The following is a 24,347-nucleotide window of genomic DNA, read 5'->3' on the forward strand; positions in this document are numbered from 1 at the left end:
GGGCAAGGAGCAGCCATCCACAGCACAAAGCCCCTTGGAAGTAGAAAAAAAGACTGAAAAAGGCTAGCAGCAGATGAAAAATCAGGAAGAGAAGAGCGTGGCTCACCTCCTGCCATCCAGCTTGAGGGAGTGAAAGAGGATGGGGGGGTGATTATGGGGAAGGTAGAGAGAGTGCAGCAGGATCAGGGTAGAGGTGAGGGGTGTAAATTTACTTGCTTACCCTGCCTAGTTCATACTCTGTGATATCAGGCCACCAAGTTCTGTCACTTCTGCGCTCCCATACTAGCAAGGGCTGGAGTATTTGGCACTGAAGATAGGGCTGCTATTCCAAAATTCAGATTCATCATTGCACTTACAAGAGCTAAGCATTTTTGGGAAAAGATGATTTTTTAAAAAGCTGTGATTTTCCTATGGAAAACAACCACATGAGTCGCACGGCACCCAGTACCATTTTGTCTACACAGGCTGACTTCATCTCATTCTACAGGCTAGAAATTATGCTTTGGATCTGAATAGAAGCCAATGTGCACATCTCTGCTGTACACAGGGAAAGGGAGAAAGGACTCTTACCTCTTCTGCATCCTCACCACCCCCCACAATTCTATTCCTCCCCAAACAAAGAAGCCTTCAAGGCTCCACGATAGCAACAAGATTTATGACCCCAACAGCACCACAAATTTCTCAGACTACGGGAAATAGGGGATAGACAGAAATGGCTTAGCAGGTGATCATTCCCCCACCACACCCCCACCCTAAAAAAAAAAAAAATGCATGCATCTATCTACAACTAACCCTGCCTAGGTAACCCCTGTCTTCTATATAGGAGTTTTAGAACTGTGGTGGCAATTCTATAAATTGGCATCAAAATTTAGAAACTCCAATGTCATACACTTACCTCCAAATTCTGTATATATTATGTTGCATTAAATTGATGTGTGCAATCTAATTGTCTAATTGTTTATTAAGCCTAATCAGTGCTGATAATTGACAATTAACGCCTTGTAATTGACGCTAATTTGCACTAACAAAAAATTAAGTGCACAACTTGGTAGCGTATTCTGTGAAGTGTGTGAATCTGAAAAGGGGGTGTGGCCAGGGGGAGAAGCATGGGCGGATTGTGGACTTTCCTAGAATTGCTGTAGAATACACCTGAAGCGTGCACAAGGCAGGCGCAGGGATTTAGCACTGGCTTTCCTTGGCCTAAATGGGTGGGCCTAAAGTTGTAACACACACCGGCACTTAGCTTGAATCTATAAGGTGCACATATCTTTTATAGAATTGTGCTAAGTGCCATTCAAGTCGGCATCAATGTTTTTGGGTGCCCTAAATATAATATGGTTCATAGCACCAATTCTATAAAGGCATCTTAGCACTGAGATTCCATTATAAAATACTAGGGGAAATGGACATTGGTACACCTAAAGTTAAGCACCAACAATTATACCAAGCAAATGGCACTGGTAATTGTTGGTATGTGTTTTCCCTGGAATGCGCATTACTTATAGTATTCTATAAGCTATGCACATGTCTCAATGTATGTCCATGATCTGATCATAATCTGACCATTTTTTGCACCCCCTCACACTTATGCACCAAGTGATTTTGGCACATATGTCATAGAATAGTGCCTAATGAAACAGTAAAGGGGGCAGAAAGAACCACACAAAAATAGTCCAAACAAAAAAGCTGGAAGAAACCACACAGTATCAGGATGACACCAGGAGTATGCAATAAAATCGTAAAAATATACGTATTAACAAATGAGGTAGCAAACCACAAGGGTGAGATAGCAAATCACAATGTAGAATGGTTCAGGAAGGCCTCAATACGGTCCGTGTTTCAGCAAACTCTGCTTACCTCAGGAGTTGGTATATCTTTGCTACACCTCACTTGTGCATGAAATAAATTTGTGAGTACTGACAGGCTCAGTGTTAAAACACACAGAAGTGCGTTTAGCAAACCATTCGTAGCTATGCATTCATAAGTGAGGAATAGCAAGGATATACAGACTCCTGAGAAAGACAGAGTCTGCCAAAACACAGACCATGTTGAGTCCTACTGGAAACCATTCTGCATTGTGGTTTGCTACCTCACCCTTGTGGTTTGCTACCTCATTTTTTTTTTTTTTTAATAAAAAGAAATTATGTCCTTACCTGGATAACGTCTTTTCCAGTAGATAGGTGAGACATTCTAGACAAGTGGGTTTTCTCCCAATGACCGCAAGTCACCTGCAGAAGGAATCCACTCCAGATTTTTTCGCTGACCCTCCTGTACTTCACTGAGAGCTCTACTGCCACCTGTAGTTAATGCCCAAGCAGAAAGAGCTCTATCGACAGCATGCGAAGTAGGGTTACCAATTGGAACATTCCCAAGAATCAACTGTTCTGCTCAAAAAGGAAGCACAGAAGAAAAGAAATGTGGAACCAGTTCCTGGACTTCCATGAGTTTAAAATCGCAAAGTTATTTTTTGTATATATGGAAACATTAGAACAACAAAAAGCCAACAAAAGCATCAAAAGAGCACAGGAAGTGCCTCTGCATGCACGTTGAACATACATACAGAATTCTTCAAGGCCCCAAAAGGGCTAACTGGCATCCAAGAATCAAACTTGGAGAAGCATAAGCAGAATAAGACAGTAGGCAGGTGCAGGAAGCACAGGCAGCAGTCTAGAATGAATCACCTATCTACTGGAAAAGATATTATCAAAGTAAGGACATAATCTCTTTTTCAGTGCAATAGGTGAAACATTCTAGACAAATGGGACATACAAAAGCAGTCCCAAAAAACTAGGGTGGGCTGACTGCACCAACCCTCAAGACCAAGGTCCCAAAAGCAGAGTCTTGTCTTGCCGCCACATCCACTCTGTAAAATCTGGCAAATGTGAGCAGAGTGAACCAAAGAGCTGCTCAACAAATCTCCTCAGGGGAGATCCTCGACCCATGAAGAGATCACAGTCCTGGTAGAATCCACCTTAATAGAAACAAGAGACTGTTTACCACAAAGAAAGTAGGCTGACAAAATGGCTCTACCGATCCATCTGGAAACAGTGGCCTTAGATGGATCCAAATTAAGAAAATAAGAAGAAACACAAGCACTGGCAACTTAGATGCAAAGCATTGATAAAGAAAGCTAAGAAAGAATACGAAGAGAAACTTGCAAAAGAGGCAAAAACTCATATCAATTTTTTAGGTACATAAGAAGCATAAAACCTGTGAGGGAATCTGTGGGACCGTTGGATGATCAAGGAACAAAAGGGGCACTCAGGGAGGATAAGACCATAGCGGACAGACTGAATGAATTCTTTGCTTTGATCTTTACAGAAGAAGATGTAAGAGATCTACCTGAACTAGAAATGGTTTTCAAGGGTGATGATGTAGAGGAACTGAAATAAATCTTGGTGAATCTGGAAGATGTACTAAGCCAAATCAACAAGTTATAACGTGATAAATTGCCTGGACCAGATGGTATACATCCCAGGGTACTAAAGGAACTCATACATGAAATTGCTGACCTGCGGTTAGTGATCTGTAACCTAATGCTAAAATCATCTGTAATACCTGAAGATTGGAGGGTGGCCACTGTTACATCGATTTTTTAAAAGGGTTCCAAGGGAGATCCAAGAAATTACAAACTGGTAAGCCTGACTTCAGGGCCAGGCAAAATGGTGGAAACTTATAAAAAATAAAATTGTGGAACACATAGACAAACATGATTTAATGAGATGGAGATCTTGCCTCACCAATTTGCTTGACTTCTTTGAAGGTGTGAATAAACATGTGGATAAAAGTGAGCCAGTGTGATGTAGTTTATCTAGATTTTCAGAAATCTTTTGATAAAGTTTCTCATGAGAGGCTCTTGAGAAAATTAAAGAGTCATGGGATAGGTGGCAAAGTTCAGTTGTGAATTAGGAATTGGTTATCAGATAGAAAACAGAGGGTAGGGTTAAATGGTCATTTTTCTCAATGGAGGAGAATAAACAGTGGAGTGCCGCAGGGGTCTATACTGAGACCGGTAATAATTAACTTATTTATAAATGATCTGGAAATTGTAATGACGAGTGAGGAGGTGATTAAATTTGCAGATGACACTAAACTGTTCAAAGTTGTTAAAACGCATGTGGATTGTGAATAATTGCAGGCAGACCGTAGGAAATTGGAAGACTAGGCATCCAAGTGGCAGATGAAATTTAATGTGGGCAAATGCAAAGTGATGCACATTGGGAAGACTAACCCAAATCACAGTTACTAGATGCTAGGGACAGCCTTGGGAGTTAGCGCCCAAAAAAGGATCTGGGTGTCTTCGTAGACAATACAATGAAATCTTCCACCCAATGTGCGGCGGTGGCCAAAAAAGCAAACAGGGTGCAAGGGATTATTAAAAAAGGGATGATTAATAAGACTAAGAATGTTATAATGCTCCTGTATCGCTCCATGATGTGACCTCATCTGGAATATTGCATTCAATTCTGGTCTCTTTATCTCAAGAAAGATATAGCAGTGCTAGAAAAGGTTCAAAGAAGAGCGACCAAGATGATAAAGGGGATGACACTCGATGAAGTTACAGGAAAATACTTTTAAAACCAATAGGAGGAAATTTTTTTTCACTCAGAGAATAGTTAAGCTCTGGAACACTTTGCCAGAGGTTGTGGTAAGAGTAGATAGCGTAGCTGGTTTTAAGAAATGTTTGGACAATTTCCTAAAGGAAAAATCTATAGTCTGTTATTGAGAAAGACATGGAAGAAGCCACTGCTTGCCCTGGATCGGTATCTTGGAATATTGCTACTCCTTGGGTTTTGGCCAGGTACTAGGTACCTGGATTGGCCACCATGAGAACGGGCTACTACGCTTGATGGACCATTGGTCTGACCCAGTAAGGCTATTCATATGTTCTTATGTTCATGGACTGTGGGGCATCTGCAACCTCTTGCATGGAACTTTCAGCCTTGCTGAGCTCCCCCAAAAGAAATGGCTACCTCAATGGGTTACACAACAAAGAAAAATGAGGAGACCCAATGATCCACAGTGAAAATAATAGCACAACAGTTTTTTGTTTTTGTTTTTACCTCAATGGGCTAGCCATCCATTTAGTCACCTGCTTAGACAGCAGAGAGGTTAAGAATGGTAGCTCTGCAGGTTCTTAACTTGTGCAATCTTGGCAAGGATTTGAAACAGAAGAGCCCAAAGACTCCATCCCAACAAGATATGAGGCATAAATGCAGTTCTGGATGTGCAAGGAGCTTTTAAAAAAAAGATTGCTAAAAATCCAAGATGGCGCAAATTTGTGCCCAAATTGCAATATTTTTCACCTGAAATAAAGTACAAAAATGACTATTTTAGGATTTTTCAGGCTCCTCCCACCCTCTCTACGCCACTGGCTGTAGCAAGCTTTGTCGAGGCAATGTGGCCACACAGGGTGCAAGGGAGATGGGGATTCCAAAATTGTGTCATATCCATTGTCTTCCCTTCTTGGCTTTGATGCAGTGGGAGGGATAGGCACACTAAGGAGCATATCACATGGGGTGCATTCATTCTGTTTGAAGATTTTTGGGAAAAGAAATAAAAGGAAAGTCACGAACATTGTGTTTTCCACATTCTGTTCTTATTTGGATTGTTCCTTCTTCTGTGGAATACTGGGTCTTCTTGGGAGGGGGGGTCGTACTGTAAATCTTGGCACATAATATAGGCGCAGATCCTCGGTATTCAATAATACTGCATACATCTTTAGTGAATGCCCCTGATCTGCCCATGACCATGTCCCCCTTTTGAGTTGCAAGCTATGAAATTTGCTCAAATCCAAATTGTTGCCAGTTAATGGCAATAATTGATTGTTAGCATCCAATTGTTGGTGCTAATTGGCTCATTGCTTAATTTAATTGTGTGCACATGTCAGAACAGCACACAATTTTGCACAAAGAATTTTGCATGCTATTTATAGAAATCAGAGGTAAAGTTCTATAGAAGTCAAGCTTAACCAAGGAGGATGTGCGGAGTAGCCTGGTAAAAAGAGGGGAGGAACTGTGCCTGGTACTTACTCAAAAGAGCAATCGCTAGACACAGCTCTTCCTCCTACCTGCAGCCGCCATTCTTCTTCCCTCTGCCCAGCTGAGTGCAGCTCTGGAGCCATGATCAGATGAGAGCCGGCACAGGAGAGAGCGATGGCTGCCAACTCAGCCGGTGGTGTAGTTAGGGAGGTTGGCATTTGGAGTGGGGTGGTGGCACCTGTCATCGCCATCTGTGTGCCCCCCCTGCTCCTCCCCACCACACCACGCACTCCCCATCCCCTGCACACCTCATGAAATGTTCACCAGCACAAGCAGCATCTTTCACCCCCCCCTGCTCGCACCAGCCTTGTCTCCCTTCTGACATCATGTCCTGATCCCGCGACCAGGAAGTGACATCAGAAAGGAGCCAAGGTTTGCACGAGCAGGAGGTGGAAGATGCTGCTCAAGCCGGTGAACATTTCAAGAGATGCACAGAAAGGGGCAGAGAGGAGGAGAGATGCTGGTGCCCCCATGAAGACGGTGCCTGAGGTGCCCTCCCCACCACCACCACTATGCTACTGGGCTCAGCTGATTCACAATTTCCCCTGCCAGCTCCAGAGCCGCAATCAGCTGATCAGGGCTTCCGGCTTCCCCTGCTTTAGAGCTGGCAAGGGAAACCCCAATCAGCTGATCGTGGCTTTGGAGCTGGCAGGATAAGCCGTGAATCAGCTCAGCCAGCAGCCACCGCTCTCCCCTCAGCTGTTCTGCGTGTGTTGTGTGAGCATACAACACAGGCACAACTGCTGCCAGCAGTTCCAGAGCTGCCAGAAGATTCCCCCCCTCTTAAAAGGGTGGGGGGTGTTTCCTTTAGTGCAATACAAGGAGATATCATTAGAATATTAATGAGTTCCTTGTAATGCATTTGCATAGTGTTCTTGGTGACTGCCGCGAGGATCGGTAGAAGCCACGGAAAACCCTTTTGTGCATCAGAAACTGTGTTTCCGTGCCAGTAAGACTCCTTTAATGAGTCTTACTGGCACAGAAAGCTTTCAAGCATCAAGGCCCAAGAGGGAAATGAGAAACCCTTTGCTAAGGGACCGATTTACTATATTATGAACCACTTTTAAAGTGACCAGTTTTCACATTGCTACATTCCATTAAGTATGTTAATAACATGCAGTAGATTAACATGGGCAGCAAAGTTTAGTAAATCAGTTCCCTGTTGGCTAGTTGCGGGTGAGGGGTTTACTATGGGCATAGGTTTTAGATTTTTTATAAAATATCTCCAATGGAGTGGAGTACGAGGGGGTGCTGAAAAGTTCTCAGCCCAACCAAGAATAGAATAATGTGGATATGGTTCAATCAATGATCTGAAACAATGTCAAAACAAAGAATTTTGTTTCTGTAAATTGGCTCAGAATTTAGAAAGTTGGTTGGTTGAGCTGAGAACCTTTTAGCACCCCCCCCCCCCCTCGTCATCCCAGTGTACATGTTATCCATTTTTTTACATGGAAAATACTGTACCATATATTCTACATAGCAGTTTTCAGATTTGTTCTTGTTCTTTTTTATTCCTGATGGGCTGGATTATGAGAGGCAGAGGCAGAAGCCAGGGCTGGAATATTGTAACTGTTTTTCTAAGCATACTTTTGACAATCTCCAGCCATTCCCACAACAGGATTGCTATCAGGAGAGGAGTGTTCTAGGGTGGCAGGACACAGCTGAGTGCCAGGGCCCCCTGAGTTCAACAGTCAGCAAAGAATTCAGAAACTGGGCAGCACAAATTCAAAACCCACCTCCCACTGTCTGACCTCCAAGCAATCTCTTAACCTCAGAATTCCGCCTGAGCATCTTTACAGATGAGTCCTTGTCACCCAGGTGAGTTATTTTGTCAGCAATGGAGGTACTGACAGCCTTTACAAATAAAGAGTACTATTATTGTCCCTTCTCTGACACTGACTGCATGTGACCGTAAGCAATTCACTTTACCTCCTCCTGCCTTGGTTTACCCGGCTATAATTGGGTAATCATAATAATGATGGCTGCAATAATATAACAATATTATTCCCCTCATTGCAGAGACATCATGCAGTGGGCAAACCACTGTGCCTAGCCATCCACTCAGCAGGTAGCTAGATGTAGGTTTCTGTAGTCTGCAAGATGGAAAGTGATTCAGGGATTTGTTTGACTAAAAATAACCTGACAATCAGTGGGAAAAAAAAGTATTATTATTCCTTTAAACTTCAAAATGAATAACCCCTTTAAATTAAGTGATTCATATATCTACCTAGCCTCTTTAATTCTATATTTTCAAATAATTGGACAGTATGGTTGTTTTTGTATTTTGGTTTTGATAGGCCGTGCATATGAGTTCTGGGAATCTGTTTGAAGGGTGAATACTACAACAAAACTGACCCCCAAGGTCCATACAAAGATTACCCCACCGCCACCAATAGTAATAATACCTGGCTTTAAAGTGGTTCCCTTCCTAAACACCTCACTCCTCCCCCAATCTAGGCCGGATTTCTGTCAAAAGGCCTCGGATTCTTCACCTATCGAATACAGTCAGATGCTCCTTAATCCTTTCCAGAGTTGTTTTACCCAGGTATCTGGACAGACCTTTGAAAATTATTATTTTTTTCTCTTTTTGGCCTCGATATTCTCCCTTCCCTACAGCTCCTTTCTTCCCAGTGATCGGTGCTGGCTGCCTCCTGCTCTGACAAAATTTTACTCCCTCGTCAACAGTCCCATCCAAAATTTCCTCTAGAAATAAACTTGGTGGCCCTTTCCTATGAACAGAACGAATGTCACACTGTTCTTATGAAAATAAACCTACAATCGGTCTTTCCTGGCCACCATGCTCCAATATAGTCATATAAATTTCAGATGTGGGAGACTTTCCTCAGCTATTTTATCCCTTATCAATTTTTCCGATGAATCGGCGAAAAGACACACCACAAAAGTGGCTGGTGTGCACTGTATATTTAATGTCCAACAGATGAGCCTTCTTCGTTCTAAATATCCAAGTATGGACGCTGGCTTCCTTTCTCGCTCGTGTTACAGAAATAAACACACATCTGAGCAGCTCCAAGGTAAAATAGAGACTGGGCACCTGCTTTTCAAGAACGGGAAGGGATAAAATACGGACCTCGCGGATCTAAACTTGCACATCCTTATAAATATGAGGTCCGTGCCACTTTTAGTCTCAGCATAGGTTATGGCTCTGACAGACCTCTATGACAATTTAGCTCTGATGGATCCTAATGTTTTTCCCTCCCTATGCTGAGACTTAGAGCTCCTTTTACTAAGCTGCGCTAGTGGTTTTAATGCACGCTACAATGCTGCACACGCTAGATGCTAACGCCTCCATTGAGCTGGCGTTAGTTTTTCCGCACAGCGTGGGGGTTAGCGTGCGCTAATCTGCAGTGCGCTCTAAAAACGCTACCGCAGCTTAGTAAAAGGAGCCCTAAAAGTGGCACAGACCTAAGGACAAAAGTTTTGTCACTTTTAGACTCAGCATAGGGAGGGAAAGCATTACAGTCTGTGCTAAAACATGAAAACTAGGATTCTTTTTCAACAAATTTGTCTTATGTCTTATAACACTTCACCACTATCCTCCATTATGTTCGTTGCACCAAAAGCATTTTTGTTGTGGTTTCTTTTCTGTATAACTTAATGCTCTGAGATCTTAAATCTCAAATGCAATAATATAGCTATCTCAGCGTAATTTACACAATATGACTATATTGAGCAGCTTCTGACAGTATAGTCCTAATTTTCACTATTAATATTACGATATCATCATGACTATGGCCCTAATTCCATAAGCTCTTTTCCCACTGACAATGAATGGGGGAAAAAAGCTTCAGCAAATCCACCCTGCAGTTTTCTTGTTTTTGCTAAACTCAGAATTTAAAAAAAAATAGTAGTAATAATATGCATTTTTTTTTTTAAACAGAACCTCAAGTTTTTTGTACTTTCTCTGCAGTCCCAAATTTAAACATGCGGCCAGATCTCTCAAATCAAACACAAGTAGATTTTTGCCAGTGTCAGCAAATGCATTTTCAAGAAGGCCCAGGATTTGCAATTTATTTTCTGTTTTAGTAGTGGAAGTATTGGTAAGTCTTTGTGTACCATTGGAGAAATAGTAAGTCTGTGTTTTCATCAGATCAGTACTCCAAGAATTTTTACTATAAACATGAAAATAAAAAAATAAAAAAACTAAGCTTACAGGCTGCCTGACTCAGACCCAAAATGGGAAAAAGCTAATACATTTAATTAAAAAAAAAAACAGGACTGTTTTACCCAAGATTTACACTTGTAAAACATGGACTAGATTTATTAGATTTACCAACAAAAAATGTTATGTCTTGACTGGTATACCATGTTGGTGCCATTTTTTTTGCACTAGACTAAGAAAAACTGGCACAGTCCTGAAATCGGCCATTTTTAAAACTAAAGAATGAGAACGTGCTCCATTGAAATAGGATACACTTACTTTCTCAAGAATACTCTAAATCATTTTTTAAAGTCAGCTGTGTAGCCTCCATCACTGAGGCGCAAAGTTTTGCGCCTGTCCTAATCCCATTTACCGAAACGGTAAAAGGAAAGTTATGTGCAGAGAAACGAAGGTGCAATTTCAAGGAGCTAGGACGGGAAAATAGTATTTTCCCCATCGATTTGTGAAAAGACAAAAAAAAAAAGTCATAAAGCGGCCTAAGTACAACATGCCCCTTTGTTCTCAGCGCTCCTACGGGGTTGAAATGTATTTACCTGCGTTAACAGTGGCGCTGATGATCCCTTACAGTTAATATATCCCCATGCCCTTGTAAAACAGTTATTTTTTTATTTATAAAACTAAAACAGATTTGTTTTTAATTTAAACTGTGGCACTAGATGAGTTGCAAACTGATTGTAAAATCTATCTGGACAATCCACCGGCTCCCCCACCCCCGAAGTAAGAAGCAAAGGACAGGCACGGGTGTGCCATATCTCCATGGCTCAAAGTCAGAATAATAACAGAAAGGAGACCAAGGCTAAGCAGAGGGGAGATGTTTTCCTACCTGGGTTTCGGAGAGATTAAGCTGCCTGGCTAGTTCGGTCCTCTCCCTCCCCACCACATATTGGCACCTCTGAAACTCCAGCTCCAGCCTGTACAGCTGCTCGGCCGTGAAAGAAGTCCGGGTTCGCTTCGGCCGGTCCAGATCCAGACCTTTAGGGAGAACAATCTCCCGGATTGTCCCTTTGGCATCTGTAATTAAATAAATGTAGATAAACAAATATCTATGCTACTCACAATGAGATGAAAAATAGCAAGCAACCCCCACCCCACCCCACCCCAATTAATAAGATTCAGTTGGAATTATTTCGTTTTACTGAACAGTTTATGAATGGTTTAGACAATTACTAAGATACTGCCCAATTCTTGTGTCATTGAAAACAGGGCAGGATCATGTCCACTACTAGAAGCAGCTCCTACAAACTGAGGGGAAAATAGACATTTTATTTCCTGCCAAGATTTAAAAAACACACACACACACACACAAAGAGGAAGCTCACAAAACCACCCAAACTTCCAAACTTAATAATTGGGCGCCTTTACAACTAGTGCGGCTAGATGCCTGGGTCTAAAATATAGCCCTCGAGAGATTTAGGAGCAACTCCAAATGAATTAGACTAACCACCATTCATTCAGAACTGGGCCTAATACCACACCGCAAGAGCCTGAGCTTTGTGGGAGATGGAAAATAGCTCCTTTCCTCTGATCTCCAGTCAGATACAAAACCCAGGTCACTGTCCGGATGTGGACCTTGCGAAACAGTAACCCCCAAACTCCGAATTAACAAACACATTTTCCAAGGTACCCATATATTTTTGTGCCCACTCTGGCTTTGCCTTTCACATCCAGAACATTTACAGCGAAAAACAGGTATTCAGAGCACACTTTTTCTTTTTTTTCTTTTTTTTTGTAAGTTTCATTGTGTTGTCTATGGAGATTTCAGATCTGCTCTATCCTTGCCATTAAATTTTTAGGTTGCTGAAGGCGAATCAAATTCTGCCAGTAAAGCTGATTTGCTAGTTGTTGTGTAAGCGTTTGGTGGCTTGCCCGCCGGCTTTAAAAGTTAGTGCTAAATTTAGAGCACCGCATACGCGTTATGATACTCTAGGGCTCCCGTAGTCTCCCTTGTGCCTCAGCACCCCTATTGCCCTCAAGTACAGACCACGGTTAATTTCTAAATACATATTCATAACAAGTAGACAGGGTTTTCTGGAGTTCCCTGAGGAGGCACTATCAGTTTCCGAACCAGCGTTGCCAGTGTTTGAAAGAAGTTCTTCTGACTTAGGCCAGTCCTAAACTTATGACAACAGGAAACAAAACTATATTTTAAGAAAATAGTGTTCATCTAAAAATATGAAGGTCAAACCGACAATAAAGAAACAGAACTTAACCCACCCACACGCCCATCCCCCTTTAACAAAACCCTTGAAGCGGTTTTTAGCGCAGGCCTACACGCGGAATGCTCTGTGCTGCTCCGTCACTCGTAAGAGTTCCTATAAGCGTCAAGCGCAGGGCAGAGCATTTAACGTACCAGATTGCGCTAAAAACCGCTTCCGCGGTTTTATAAAAGTGTGTGTTTGGGGGTGGGTAATATATTTTTAATAGCAGTTTAGGATCATTGTCAAAATTGGTGAGGATGGGAGAACATGATAACACCGAAGACGTCATCAACTCTCACTGTCTTATACTTAAAAAAAAATAAACGTTTTGCACAAACTGTAGGTTTCAAGAGTGATTAGGAAGCATTAGCTCACTGGAAAATAGATTTACTAAAATGTCACTAAAGAAACAAAAACATATCGCAATCGGGTAGAAGAACGCTTTAAAATCACAGATTGAAAGATAGCAGCAGCTTCATTACCAGGGGTGCTAAAAAGTTTTCAGTCCAACCAACCAACTTCCTAAATTCTGAGAGTTATTTTGCCAATGTAACTGAAAAGAGTGTTATCGTATCTCCTTAAGGGCCAATTTGCTGGGGAAAAAATTCTCTTTGGGGTTTTTTTTTGTTTGTTTTTTTTTTAACATGGTTTCAAATCATTCATTGAACCATATCGCACACTCTCCTACATACCAGAACTGATAAACTATGAGTTACATGTAAGTAATAAGCCTGTTCAAGATACCAGTTATTGGTAAAATTGGATACATCTGCTTTATTATGAGCAGGAATGTTAATAATATCATATACATTCCGAAGTAAGACTAACTTTATTAAAGTTGAATCTGCAAAAAAAAACAAAACAAAACCCAGAAGTGATGTTTGTTGGTAATGAAGAACAATTATTGCATTTGTGGGAGATAAAAATGCATAGTGTGAAATTGTCTGTATGAGAGTGATGGGTATCTACTCGGATAGCCCTCTGACCACGCAACACCACATTCTGCATGTTGTTAAGGGAGCTTTTATGTAGATGAGGATATTATCTAGCTAGAACAAAGAAAACGCTGGCGAGAGTATATTTTCAAACCGTAATACAAAGGGGTCCTTTTGCTAAGGTGCGCTAATCAATTTAGTATGCACTAATCAATTTAGTGCGCGCTAATAGCGATTTAGTGTGCGCTAATCGATTTAGTGTGCGCTAAATGCTAAGGCGCCCCTATATAATATAATGGGTGCCATAGCATTTAGCACATGCTAATCTTCAGCGCGTGCTAAATCAGTTAACGCGCCTTAGTAAAAGAACCCCAAAGTCTTGTTATTGAGAAATCGGATTTTTGAGGGGCAATGCGTTGTTTTGGGGCATGGCTAAATCCAAAGTGCATGCTTTACAAGTGGTGCAGAATACAGCTGCTAGGATGATGACCAGAACTTCCCGTTTTCAACATATCTCCCCAGTGTTGAAACAGCTACACTGGTTGCCTGTCATATTTGGTACTGAGTACAAAATCTTGACAATTATACATCAGGTAGTATACAGAATATATGGAAAGGCACCTTGGTATCTAGTGCAAGTGTTAAGGAAGTACTTACCATCTCACTCTCTGCATTTAGAATTAACAATGAAGTTAACACTTGAGCATGTACATGAGATACATTATAAGAAAACATGGATGACAGCCATTTCTGTGGCAGGCCCAAAGTTATGGAATGCTCTGAATGGTACGTTAAGGTTGTGTCAAAATCTGAAGTCTTTTAAGAAAACTTTGAAAACTCATTTGCTGGTTAGATCATTCCTATAAATTTGGCAGACTTTTCTATTTTGCCCTGCTATCTATGATTGCTTATTTGTAATGAATTATATGCTTGTGATGTAATGATATAGTAATAATTGGAATTATGTATGTAAATGCTGTCATTCGCTTAGATTATAAGTTGAATACAAACTTTTTTAAAATAAATAAACTATTTTGAAATCATCTTGCCGTGTTTAGATCCAATGTATATCATCGTGCCTTTTTTTTTTTTTTTTTTTTACAAAACTGTAGTATGGTTTTTAGCACAGGCCATGGCAGTAACAGCTCTGATGCTCATAGGAATTCTGTGAGCATTGGAGCTGTTACCACCATGGCCCTGGCAGCATAGCAAGGATTCTTGCCATTGATGCCTGCTCTGTGGATGGTGTATGTACAAACTCCTTCACTGTGTCCAGTAAGGGACAACTGTCTTAAGTTTAGCTTCTCCATTCATTTTGAAAAGTTGGCTTCCGTGATTCTTGCATTATTTCACAGCTGCCCAGCTGTGGTATAGGGATATGTGTGTGCTAGCCACTCTCCACCAGGTAGTCTAAAAGACTTATTTAATACTAAATATTAAATTTCCTCCACTTCTGAAGAGGGCAGAAATGTTTCTACCATCCCTGGGATCTCCATTTTTCTTGATTCCTCACCCCACCTTCTAGCGCTTTGTTGCCCTCTAAATCAGTCCAAGATCTGAAATAAAATTCTGGAGTGAAACCAAAATATAGGATCCACAGTTGCTGTTGCTAACACTGGCATCTACCCTCAAAAGGAATTGCACCTGCTTTCCCAGCCCTTCAGGGCAGACCATTCTAAGACTTCTTCTGTCGGACTGTAATAATCGAAGTAATAATGATGTAGTCAGCGCTTCACTATTTTTAATAACCATATAACAAATAAATTATTTGCCTGACACCAGGTTGCTGGATGGCGCTGGTTGGGTATCTGCGGATTTGTAATCTCTAGGCTCCCTAGGATTCAGATTTCCAAGAATTCCCATGCTTCCACCCCCTCCCCCCCCTTTCCCTCTCTCCCAAACATTTTTAGAATAATCTTCACTGTTACCTTTGGGGACACCTGCTCAGTCCCCAATGCGCCACAGTCCCTCCTCTCCCCTGTGAATGGAAAATGTTGTAGGCCGCCTTTCAGTCTGAACAAGGGCACCCATTGTCCTCACTAATAGATCTCCTCCCAGTCTAATGATGAAACTGTGATTCTTCACGGTTCCTTTGTGGACTGCACTGTCCTCCACCCTTCCTAACAACCCTCATTAAAAAAAAAAAAAAGGAAAAACCTTACCATAAATGTTGCACTTTGGGAAAGGAAGGATTGCAGAAAGACTTTTCAGCTCTATTCGGTACAAAAGAAAGGGTGTGCCTGCTCCTTTTTTTTTATTTTTTTTATTTTTTCAGAATCCCTACAGTATTCAGAATTTCATTGGCTAGTATTTTTAAAGACAACAGCAAAATACCATTTGTAAGCATATTTGTTTCTAGGCCTCAAGCATGCAATATCATATTATAATAATAGCAGGACTAGTGTAAGTGACTATTGTTCCCCTAAATGTTCCATCCCTGTTTCACTTATATATATATTTAAGTATATATTTCTTTAAAAAAGGAAAGCAATATTATAGTTACATATCTGGTTATAAATAAGTAAATACACATTGTAGGATAGTAATTCCTTCTTTCTTTAGTAAAATTAGTTTTATTATACCAAGCTAATTATTTTTTTGGGGGGGGGGATATAAAATGCAACTCAACAGAAAACTTCAACACACAGGAAAACCTAAAATCTAGTTTGCGGTATACAAATGTGTAATACAAATAACAATCTGAATATTATATCACACTAGTGACTTAAGAGAACGCCACGCTTATGTTTAGTTATTATAAGGTCAGCTATGTAGAGATCTTAGAGAGGGTGCTGAAAAGTTCTCAGCCCAGCCAACCAAACTTCCTAAATTCTGAGCGTTACTTTGCCACTCAAGCTGGAAAAAAGTGTTATCTTATTTCATTAAGGGGTCCTTTTATTAAGGTGCATAACCGATTTAGCACGTGCTATAGATTAGTGCACGCTAAATGCTAAGATGCCCATAGGATATAATGGATGCCTTAGCATTTAGCATGCGCTAATAATCTTTAGCGCGCGCTAAATCGGATAGCGCACCTTAATAAAAGGGCCCCTAAGTGCCAGTTTGCAGAAACGAAATTCTATGTTTTTTGACATGGTTTCAGATCATTGATGTCATCAAATCCAAGTCATTTTCTTCTTGGCTGGGCTAAGAACTTTTCAGCACCCCCTCCCAATATCAGTTTTTTCCAAAATCATTTCAGTAAAAGATATTTCATTTTGTTAAAAAGACCATCCGATAAATAGATTAAAGCTATCCTTTCTCTGCTAATTTCATCTTGACTCTACCATTCAGTGCACTGTGATTTGAATCGATTTAATTGTGCCAACATTCTGATTACTTTTCATCTGCTAAACCTGAAAAAAAAAATGTCAGTGGCTCATAGCCTTTTTTTTTTTGCTATCAGACGAAAATTACACAGCCATCATTTTTAAAAGCCTTTTTTTGCTTTGCGACTGAGGTATAAAAAGAACCATGTAATTTGAGGTTTATATACCTATCCAAAACCATAATCCATAAGCTAACGAGTAAGTCATTACTGTCAACACATTGCTTTATTTTTTGCTGACAGGTCTTATTTGTGGCGCGTATACAGCAGGTTTATGAAAAACTCACTGGCTATGTTTCTCTCTATCTCAATCAGAGTCTTATGAAACACTAACTTCGTTGCCACTGGAATTCAGGGCAGAATATAGGGGGGGGGGGAAATCAAACAGGTATATTTAAAATGAAGTATTTCACATTTAAAATAAGGTTTAGGGGCCCTATTTTTTTTTCTAGAAATCATACCTTACAAAGCCAAAATGAAAAATAAACTTTGAATACCAGGACCCTGTAATAATTATCAATAGAATAGATTAAGGCCACAGTTGTAAAATTTAAAAAAATAAAAATAAAAATTGCATGTAATAGTAAGGGTTCACACGCATTTAGGAGGGAAAAGAGATATGGGAGAATTAAAGAAGCGAATGTTACAGGGCTGAAAAGTTCTCAGCCCAACCAACTAACTTCCTAAATTCTGAGAGAGATTTTGCCACTGTAGCTGAAAAGAGTGTTATTTTATTTGGTTAAGTGCCAATTTGCAGAAATTAAATTCTATGTTTTCTTTGTTGTTTTGTTTTGGGGTTATTGTTTTGGGTTTTTTGGGTTTTTTTAACATTGTTTCAGTTCATTGAATGAACCTTATCCACCTCATTCTCTTCTTGGTTGGGCTGAGAACTTTTCAGCACCCCCTTATACAGTTAAGTCAGTATGAGAACTACAGACCCGGTCTTAACCCCCCAGTCCTGCACAAGTATTAAACCCTATTACTAAACAACGCCTGGAAATTATCTTTCTGGCCCAGGAGCGTGCTCCCCTCCCTTCTCCCATTAGAAATATTGGAAGAAAAATATGACGAGAGGATATTTATTTAAACAACGTTTCATCTAACCCTTCATTTTCAAAAATACGCATAATCCTCATTTTACCCGGTCCCCAATTTAGTCAACAAGGCATTGCTACAATGTGGTTATAGTAGCTGAATCTCAAGTGTTTGGGAAGAGATTTAGCCAGAAAAGGAGGGGACTAATGGATGTCAGATCCTTCGGTGATGGTAAGTAAAAACTACATAGAGGTTTGGGGAATTTTTTGTTCTTCGGAGTTAGAAGTTGATGCATCACAGGCTACTTTCATTTCAGATACAAAACATCTCTCCTAAAGGGCTCAAACAAACACATCTGTGTCCATTTCTATCTTCATAACATGTTTAAAAGGACACCCCAAACCCTTTCTCCCACAGATTCAGTTTTACTCCGATTTTACGTTTGTTGCGCGTGGAAGAGGTCATGTTATTGAATGACATTTCCATCTTTCCTTTTATTCATCTGTTCAATTACGATTTTGTTTTGGGGGGGGGGGAATATGTTTACATTTGGGAACTACGAATGTTTAGAGCTCAAAGGAGGGGATTGAAAAAGATAGGACCCTCTTGTACCACCATTTTGTTGCTACAGTGGTGGGAAGAGTAGCAAAATGGTGGTTGCTCCTACTTCATTGACCAAGGCCCCTGGATCTAGATTTTATTTATGAGTGCTTCAGAATTCCGAATTTCGGGAATTCTGAACCTTCTTGGAGCTTACCAGCATGATAGCTTGAGATCTGGGCGAGGTGGCTTAAATCTGGTCGCGTCTAAAAAGAAAGCGACCAAGTTAGGCCATTGGCTTTCCACAGATTTTAAACTTCTCTCTTTCCCTCTTCTCCTCGGCACGAAACCCGCACTGTTGAGAGCCAGCTTCTTTTCCTGTGTTTCCGTTCCCAAGCTGGAATATACCAGAGGAATACACTGGACAGCAAGAAGGACTATGTCTGGCACCTCTTCCAGCCCAAGCAGCTCCGTATTTTGAGTGTCAGTCAGGTGCTAGGACTGACTTACTGACCTTGGAGTGACCTTATTTGTTTAGGAACTATTTAATGGATTTAAACGCCGGCTTTAGCATCAAACCCTGCCAGATGATGCAGGAAGGGTCTTTTCTGTTCTACGATCAACCTTTGCCAGCAAATCAGGAAGCATGTGCCTTTCCCAAATGCATTATCATGTATTCATCTTGTTATAATGTAAATAAAACATCTGGTCACCTCTTATGTTGCGGCGACAGTTACTGTGAAATAATGTATGTTTATGACGATTATGTGTCTTCTAACGTGAAATGCAGCACAGCTGTTTCAATCATATTTTTCTGATTCACTGTAAATGATTTTGGAATATAACTTCTTAAGGGAACAAAGCCATCAAAGCAGTTGTGTGCAGCTCTCTAATGAAACAGCTTTCGATCAAGTGGAGAAAAAATATTATTCTATTTTTATGTAGGTCTAGAGTTGTGTACGTTTCAAGTTACATAAGGAGATATTTTTTTCTAACAGCTCTCAGTTAATATGTGCTGTTTTCTAGGCATTTCTTATAAAAAATTATTCACTTATCATCAAGTGATAGGCCTTGTCACATAAGCGCGTGTTAAGTGTCATAAAAGTAAGAGAAATATATATATATACTGTATTTTGTTAGTACTGTGTAAAGGCTTATGAAATATAGAGCTCCTTTTACGAAGCCGTGTTAGCGGTTTAACGCGGGTAATAGCGCGCGCTAAACTGCCGGCCACCCTAGCCGCTACCGCCTCCTCTTGAGCAGGCGGTAGTTTTTCGGCTAGCGCGGGGCTTAACCGACTATAAAAAGTCGCGTGCAATAAAGCCGCTAATGTGGCTTCGTAAAAGGAGCCCATAGTTTGGATATTATATGGAGTTTAATAGAATGTAGCTTATCTCAGCTGAACTGGCAAAGTCGAACAAAATGTCATTAGCTCCAAATCAGGCGTCATCGAATCGCCAGGCTGTATTGTTAATTTCTTTACTGTAGAAAAAACCGCAGACACGTTTTTGAATTTTATATATAGCTCTTTAGTTGCTAAAGGTCATCTAACTGTGCCTATTTTGCATTTTTTTAATTGCACACAGATGGTTAGACTACTTTAGAAAGCAAGTGTTTAAATTGTATTCTGACATGCTTAAAAAAAATAAAAAAATCTACCATCTGGTTTCGATATGTTTTTTTAACAAATTAAAGAATTTCTGTAATAATAATTAAAAATAAAAAATAAAAAAATCTAAATAAGCTGGTTCGAATGCTTCTCTTAATTGTCAGTTAAGGGAAACATGGTAAAGTTTAAAGTAAAGCGTATAGTTTAGGATAGGCAGAGAGCTCCAGTTTTTCAATGGCATTTTCACCTCCCAACACCTCCGCAATTAAAGAAAGCAAAGCTTTTAAGATGCCAAATATTTACAATACTTAAAAAAAAAAAAAAACCTAGGAAGTTACCAATATACAGGGGCCGCTGAAAAGTTCTTAGCCCAGCCAAGACGAGAATGATGTGGAGCCGTGAAACTGGCAAGTTATTCCACCCTTTTCTTGACACTTTTCGTTTCATTTCATGCCATTGAAACGAAAAGTGTCAAGAAAAGGGTGGAATAGCTCGCAAGTCTCACGGCTCCACATCATTCTCTTCTTGGCTGGGCTGAGAACTTTTCAGCGGCCCCTCATTTGCTATAAGATAAGCGGTCGAAATTAGGTGATTTGATTCGGGGGAAAAACTGTAATTTAACTTACACTCCTGTTAGATAATGCCTGTTTTTTATTTTCTCGTAGTAGTTTAAGCTAAAGGGAAATATGATTAGAAAAAAAATTAAGCTGCGATCTATCCATCTGAGCAGAAGCAAATTGACTGTAACAATTGTTACTTTTCTGCTTTAAACGTTAGAGTTAACAATATGACCAGGCAAATAGAGTTGGATAAAGGAAATGCCTCCCAGGTCCTTCCATGGTCTTTCTTAGAAATTTATGACTACCATGGAGGGGAAAGACAATATGGGCAGTGTGTGCTAGATCTTTTAAAAGCCAGGGGAAATGGAATTTCAGGAAATTTCCTCGAATCAGAAGCACGTGGACCGGCTCTATTTGTTCTCTAATACAAACTTTTTTTTTTTTTTTTTTTAATGTCAATGCCATTTTAAATGTAGCTTATCCACGCTGATGCTTTTATGACGACTTATGTAGGCGACATTCCATCAAGCATCTTGGAAGCTCTTTGGGGATTTTCGAATCTAAATCTGTTTATTGTTCCAGGAAGGGGGGGGGGGGGGAATGAAGAGGTTTCTTTGAGCCAGTGGTTGATCATTGAAAAAAACCCCAACAATATTTATAGCTGAGGAAAAAAAAAAAAAAAGAAGTTAAAGAGCGCTTGCGCAGAGAGCCGGAGAAAAGATCGAGTGGAGCAGCCTTGGGGAGGGGGGGGGGGTATGGATGAGGAAACCCTTCCAATCCTATCAGTGTCCAAGAAAACTAGTCCGCGTTATTGTCCTGCATTGAGCCCCCCCTCTGCTCTGCTGAAGTTCCCCACCAGATGGCTTGCACTGAGGGACCTCCATCAGCCAGTCGCCCTACTAACACAGCTATCAGCCACCAATGAAGGAAGACAGCGCCATTTTTTGCAGCCTGCATGCCCAAGAGAAAAAGTGCGAGAATAAATACAAATATATTTATATATGATCTATCCCTGGTTTGTTGGGGGGGGGGGTTTATCCAAACCCCAATACTGACTAGGTGCAATATGTTGGGGGGGGGGTTGTTTTCCCTTTGTATTGTCACTGTAAAAGAAGCTCCCTTTGAATCGGTTTTATTCCGTCTTCCTCGCCCTCTCCCCCCCCCCCCAGCCGTCTCCATTCGTTCTATTTTCCAGCCTTACCTCGGACCAGGATCCGGCGGCAGTAATCTGCTTCTCCCCCCGACTGGCTTTCCTGCCCTTCCTCCTTAGAAGATCCCGGGCTGGAGGTCGAGGTCCCCGGAATGTCCTTCAGCCCGTGACCACGCAGGGCGCACTCCAGCTCCACCCGAGTCCCCTTGTCCCCGGCTCGGTCCGGGCACGACGTGCCCGAGTCGCGCGCCGAGCTTCTGTCCTCCGCTACTCCATCGCCCATGCCGGTGTCCTGCTCCAGCATCGGCGGAAGCCCCGGCCACTACTAGCCAAAAAAAATGAAAGCCAGAGAGCGTAATCCCGAGAAGGAGTCAAAAGTCAGAGCCCCGCCAGGAACCTCCAGGATCCTGCCGAGAACTTCCCCAGGGGTCGCTTCATGGTCATCCGAGGCGCGAGCGGGATTGTCCCGGGAGAGCTGCAGGTACGATTTTCTGGAAAGGCATAAAAGGTAACACAATCGCCAAACAAAAACAAAATTTTTAGGAAAAAAACAAACCAACCCACAATCCAACCCCACTACAGCTGAGGAAATCCAGAGCCTGAAAAAGACTTTCTAGGATTTCTAGGGAGGTAATTAAAAAAAATTTGGACTTTTTAAAAAATAGGATAAGAAGGGATTAGGCAGAGCTCAAACTTTGACAGTTCACGGATTCTTCTTTTTCAAACTTCTGAAGCCAGCGTATCCGCGAAGTAATTGCTTCCAGGTATGGGTCCCGGATCCCTCTCTGACCTAAGAATTCCTTGATCTGCTCAAAGCCCTCCTTAGCATTTTACTAGACAGGTTGGACCTTCAAATATGATTGAGTGGGCAAAGATCAATACTGCTTGAATTTTTTTTTTGTTGGGGGGGGGGGGGGGGGGGAGGGGGGTGGAAGTAGGTGGAGTAGAGAGGAGGAGGAAGGGGAGGAGAGGTGGGTAGGAAAAGGGGCAGATTAGTGAAGGCTGTCTATATTTTTTCAAACCCCCTCCCTTTCCTTCCCTTAGTTGAGCAAAAGAGACTACCTTGGGATCACACACCGCAACATTAATGATTCTGTTGAGAAAAGAGGTTGGTAGGAGGTATTTTTGAATTGACTGCCTGCCACAACGTAATTTCCTGCTCCGCTCTCCGGCTATTGATTGGTAAACAAAGATTCTATTTAGTTCCAGGCACATGAATTCATTTGGGGGGAGAGAAAAAAAAAAAAAGTGGGTTGTAAATAGAAAAGAACGAAGAACGCTCGGCATTTTAAGGTCTTGTTTTGTAAGTTACAAAAAAAAGAGAGCACGGATTAGCAAATTATTTAATTAGGTTATTAAAATGCAGGAGCCTCTCCATCACGAGAGAGAGAGAGAGAATAGTGGTGAGGATGGTGGTGTAAATCGAGGGACGAAGGAGAGACTTCGAGACTACTAAATTAAATTATGAAAAATAAGATTATGAAACATTGGTTTGAATAGTTTAAAACTGCCTTAGTTTTTCTTTTTAGATCCAACTTCCCTTGGAGGTGATGGACTCTCTCTTCACTATGTGAACTCTGATTAGTCATATATGTGGAATTATTATATATAATTTAATGTAATTATTTTCCTTTTCAATTGTTAATTTCTTTAGATTATTGTTAAACAATTTGTGAAAATTATAAATAAATTAAAAAAAAACCTGCCTTAGTATACACTTGTACGAAGAGAGTTGTATATTATTTTGTGGTTTTCCATATGGTACACATTTGTAAAATCAATTCATTTTTTCTACACACAAAAGTGTGTTTAATGTTTAGGGCGGCTTTCTCCCTCTCCCTCTATTTCCTAACAGTTATGGAAGGAGTGCCACATACTTATTATTCGAAAATATTCATATTCGACAAGTATGGACATTTTCGATTGTTCCATCTTAACCGTAGCGGCTGAGAAAAATGAGTGCTGCTTCCTAATAAATACAGAGGTCTGTATAATAATAATGTGTAACTGATCATTGACTACAATTAAATTTTTATCTTTCTTAGAAAATGGATTTGCAAGAACTTGTTTGGTTATTAAATGCTTATAACTGAGAACTTTTGCGCAGTCTACCTTAGTTTTGACAATTAAGTGCTCACAAAGTAAACATGTATGTAGGTGTACATAATTTTTGCAAATTAAAAATTGAATCATATTATTAAATCTGAACACAAGTTGTGATGAAACTCTTTTCTGAAATTCCATAAAATTTTATACTCCTGACATTCTTGACTTCCAATTGGCAATAATAGCTCTATTTTCAATCTGCTTTTAAAAAGAAGAATATGTTTTCTAATGGTCAGGAATGGGGAATTCACTATTTACAAAACAGGGGCTCAAAAATGAACCCCAATAAATTGTTGCCAAAATGTACCCAATTCATGTAAACCTAAGTTGCAAATATAGGTAATAATAATAATAATAATTTGATTTTATATACTGCCATACCCAAGAAGTTCTAGGCGGTTCACAACAATTAAATGAAATACAAACAATGCAAATCATTGAAATCAACAAGTTATATGTAAGTATCTATTAGAAAGATGTCTGTCAGACAAGGGGGGTGGGTGTGAGCCCACCATGGACAGAGAAAGTACCTGCATAGGAGGGTGCTGAAAAGTTCTCAGCCCAGCCAAGAAGAGAATAACATGGATATGGTTCAATCAATGATCTGAAATAATGTCAGAACAAAGAATTTTGTTTCTGCAAATTGGCACTTAACAAAATAAGAT

The 24,347-nt window shown here is 40.6% G+C and overlaps 1 protein-coding gene across 1 annotated transcript in view; it reads right to left on the reverse strand.

Annotated features, from left to right (window-relative positions):
- VAX2 (ventral anterior homeobox 2) overlaps positions 1-21,880 on the reverse strand; it is a 161,771-nt gene extending 139,891 nt beyond the window's left edge. The window contains exons 1-2 of the mRNA XM_033934020.1: positions 21,628-21,880; positions 11,045-11,232 (exon numbers count right to left, since the gene is read on the reverse strand). Coding sequence (XP_033789911.1) covers positions 11,045-11,232; positions 21,628-21,880 — 441 coding nt within the window. The remainder of the gene's footprint in view (positions 1-11,044; positions 11,233-21,627) is intronic.
- Between the last annotated feature and the right edge of the window lie 2,467 nt (positions 21,881-24,347).

The sequence above is a fragment of the Geotrypetes seraphini genome, chromosome 1 (genome assembly GCF_902459505.1).
Source record: "Geotrypetes seraphini chromosome 1, aGeoSer1.1, whole genome shotgun sequence".
NCBI lineage: Eukaryota > Metazoa > Chordata > Amphibia > Gymnophiona > Dermophiidae > Geotrypetes > Geotrypetes seraphini.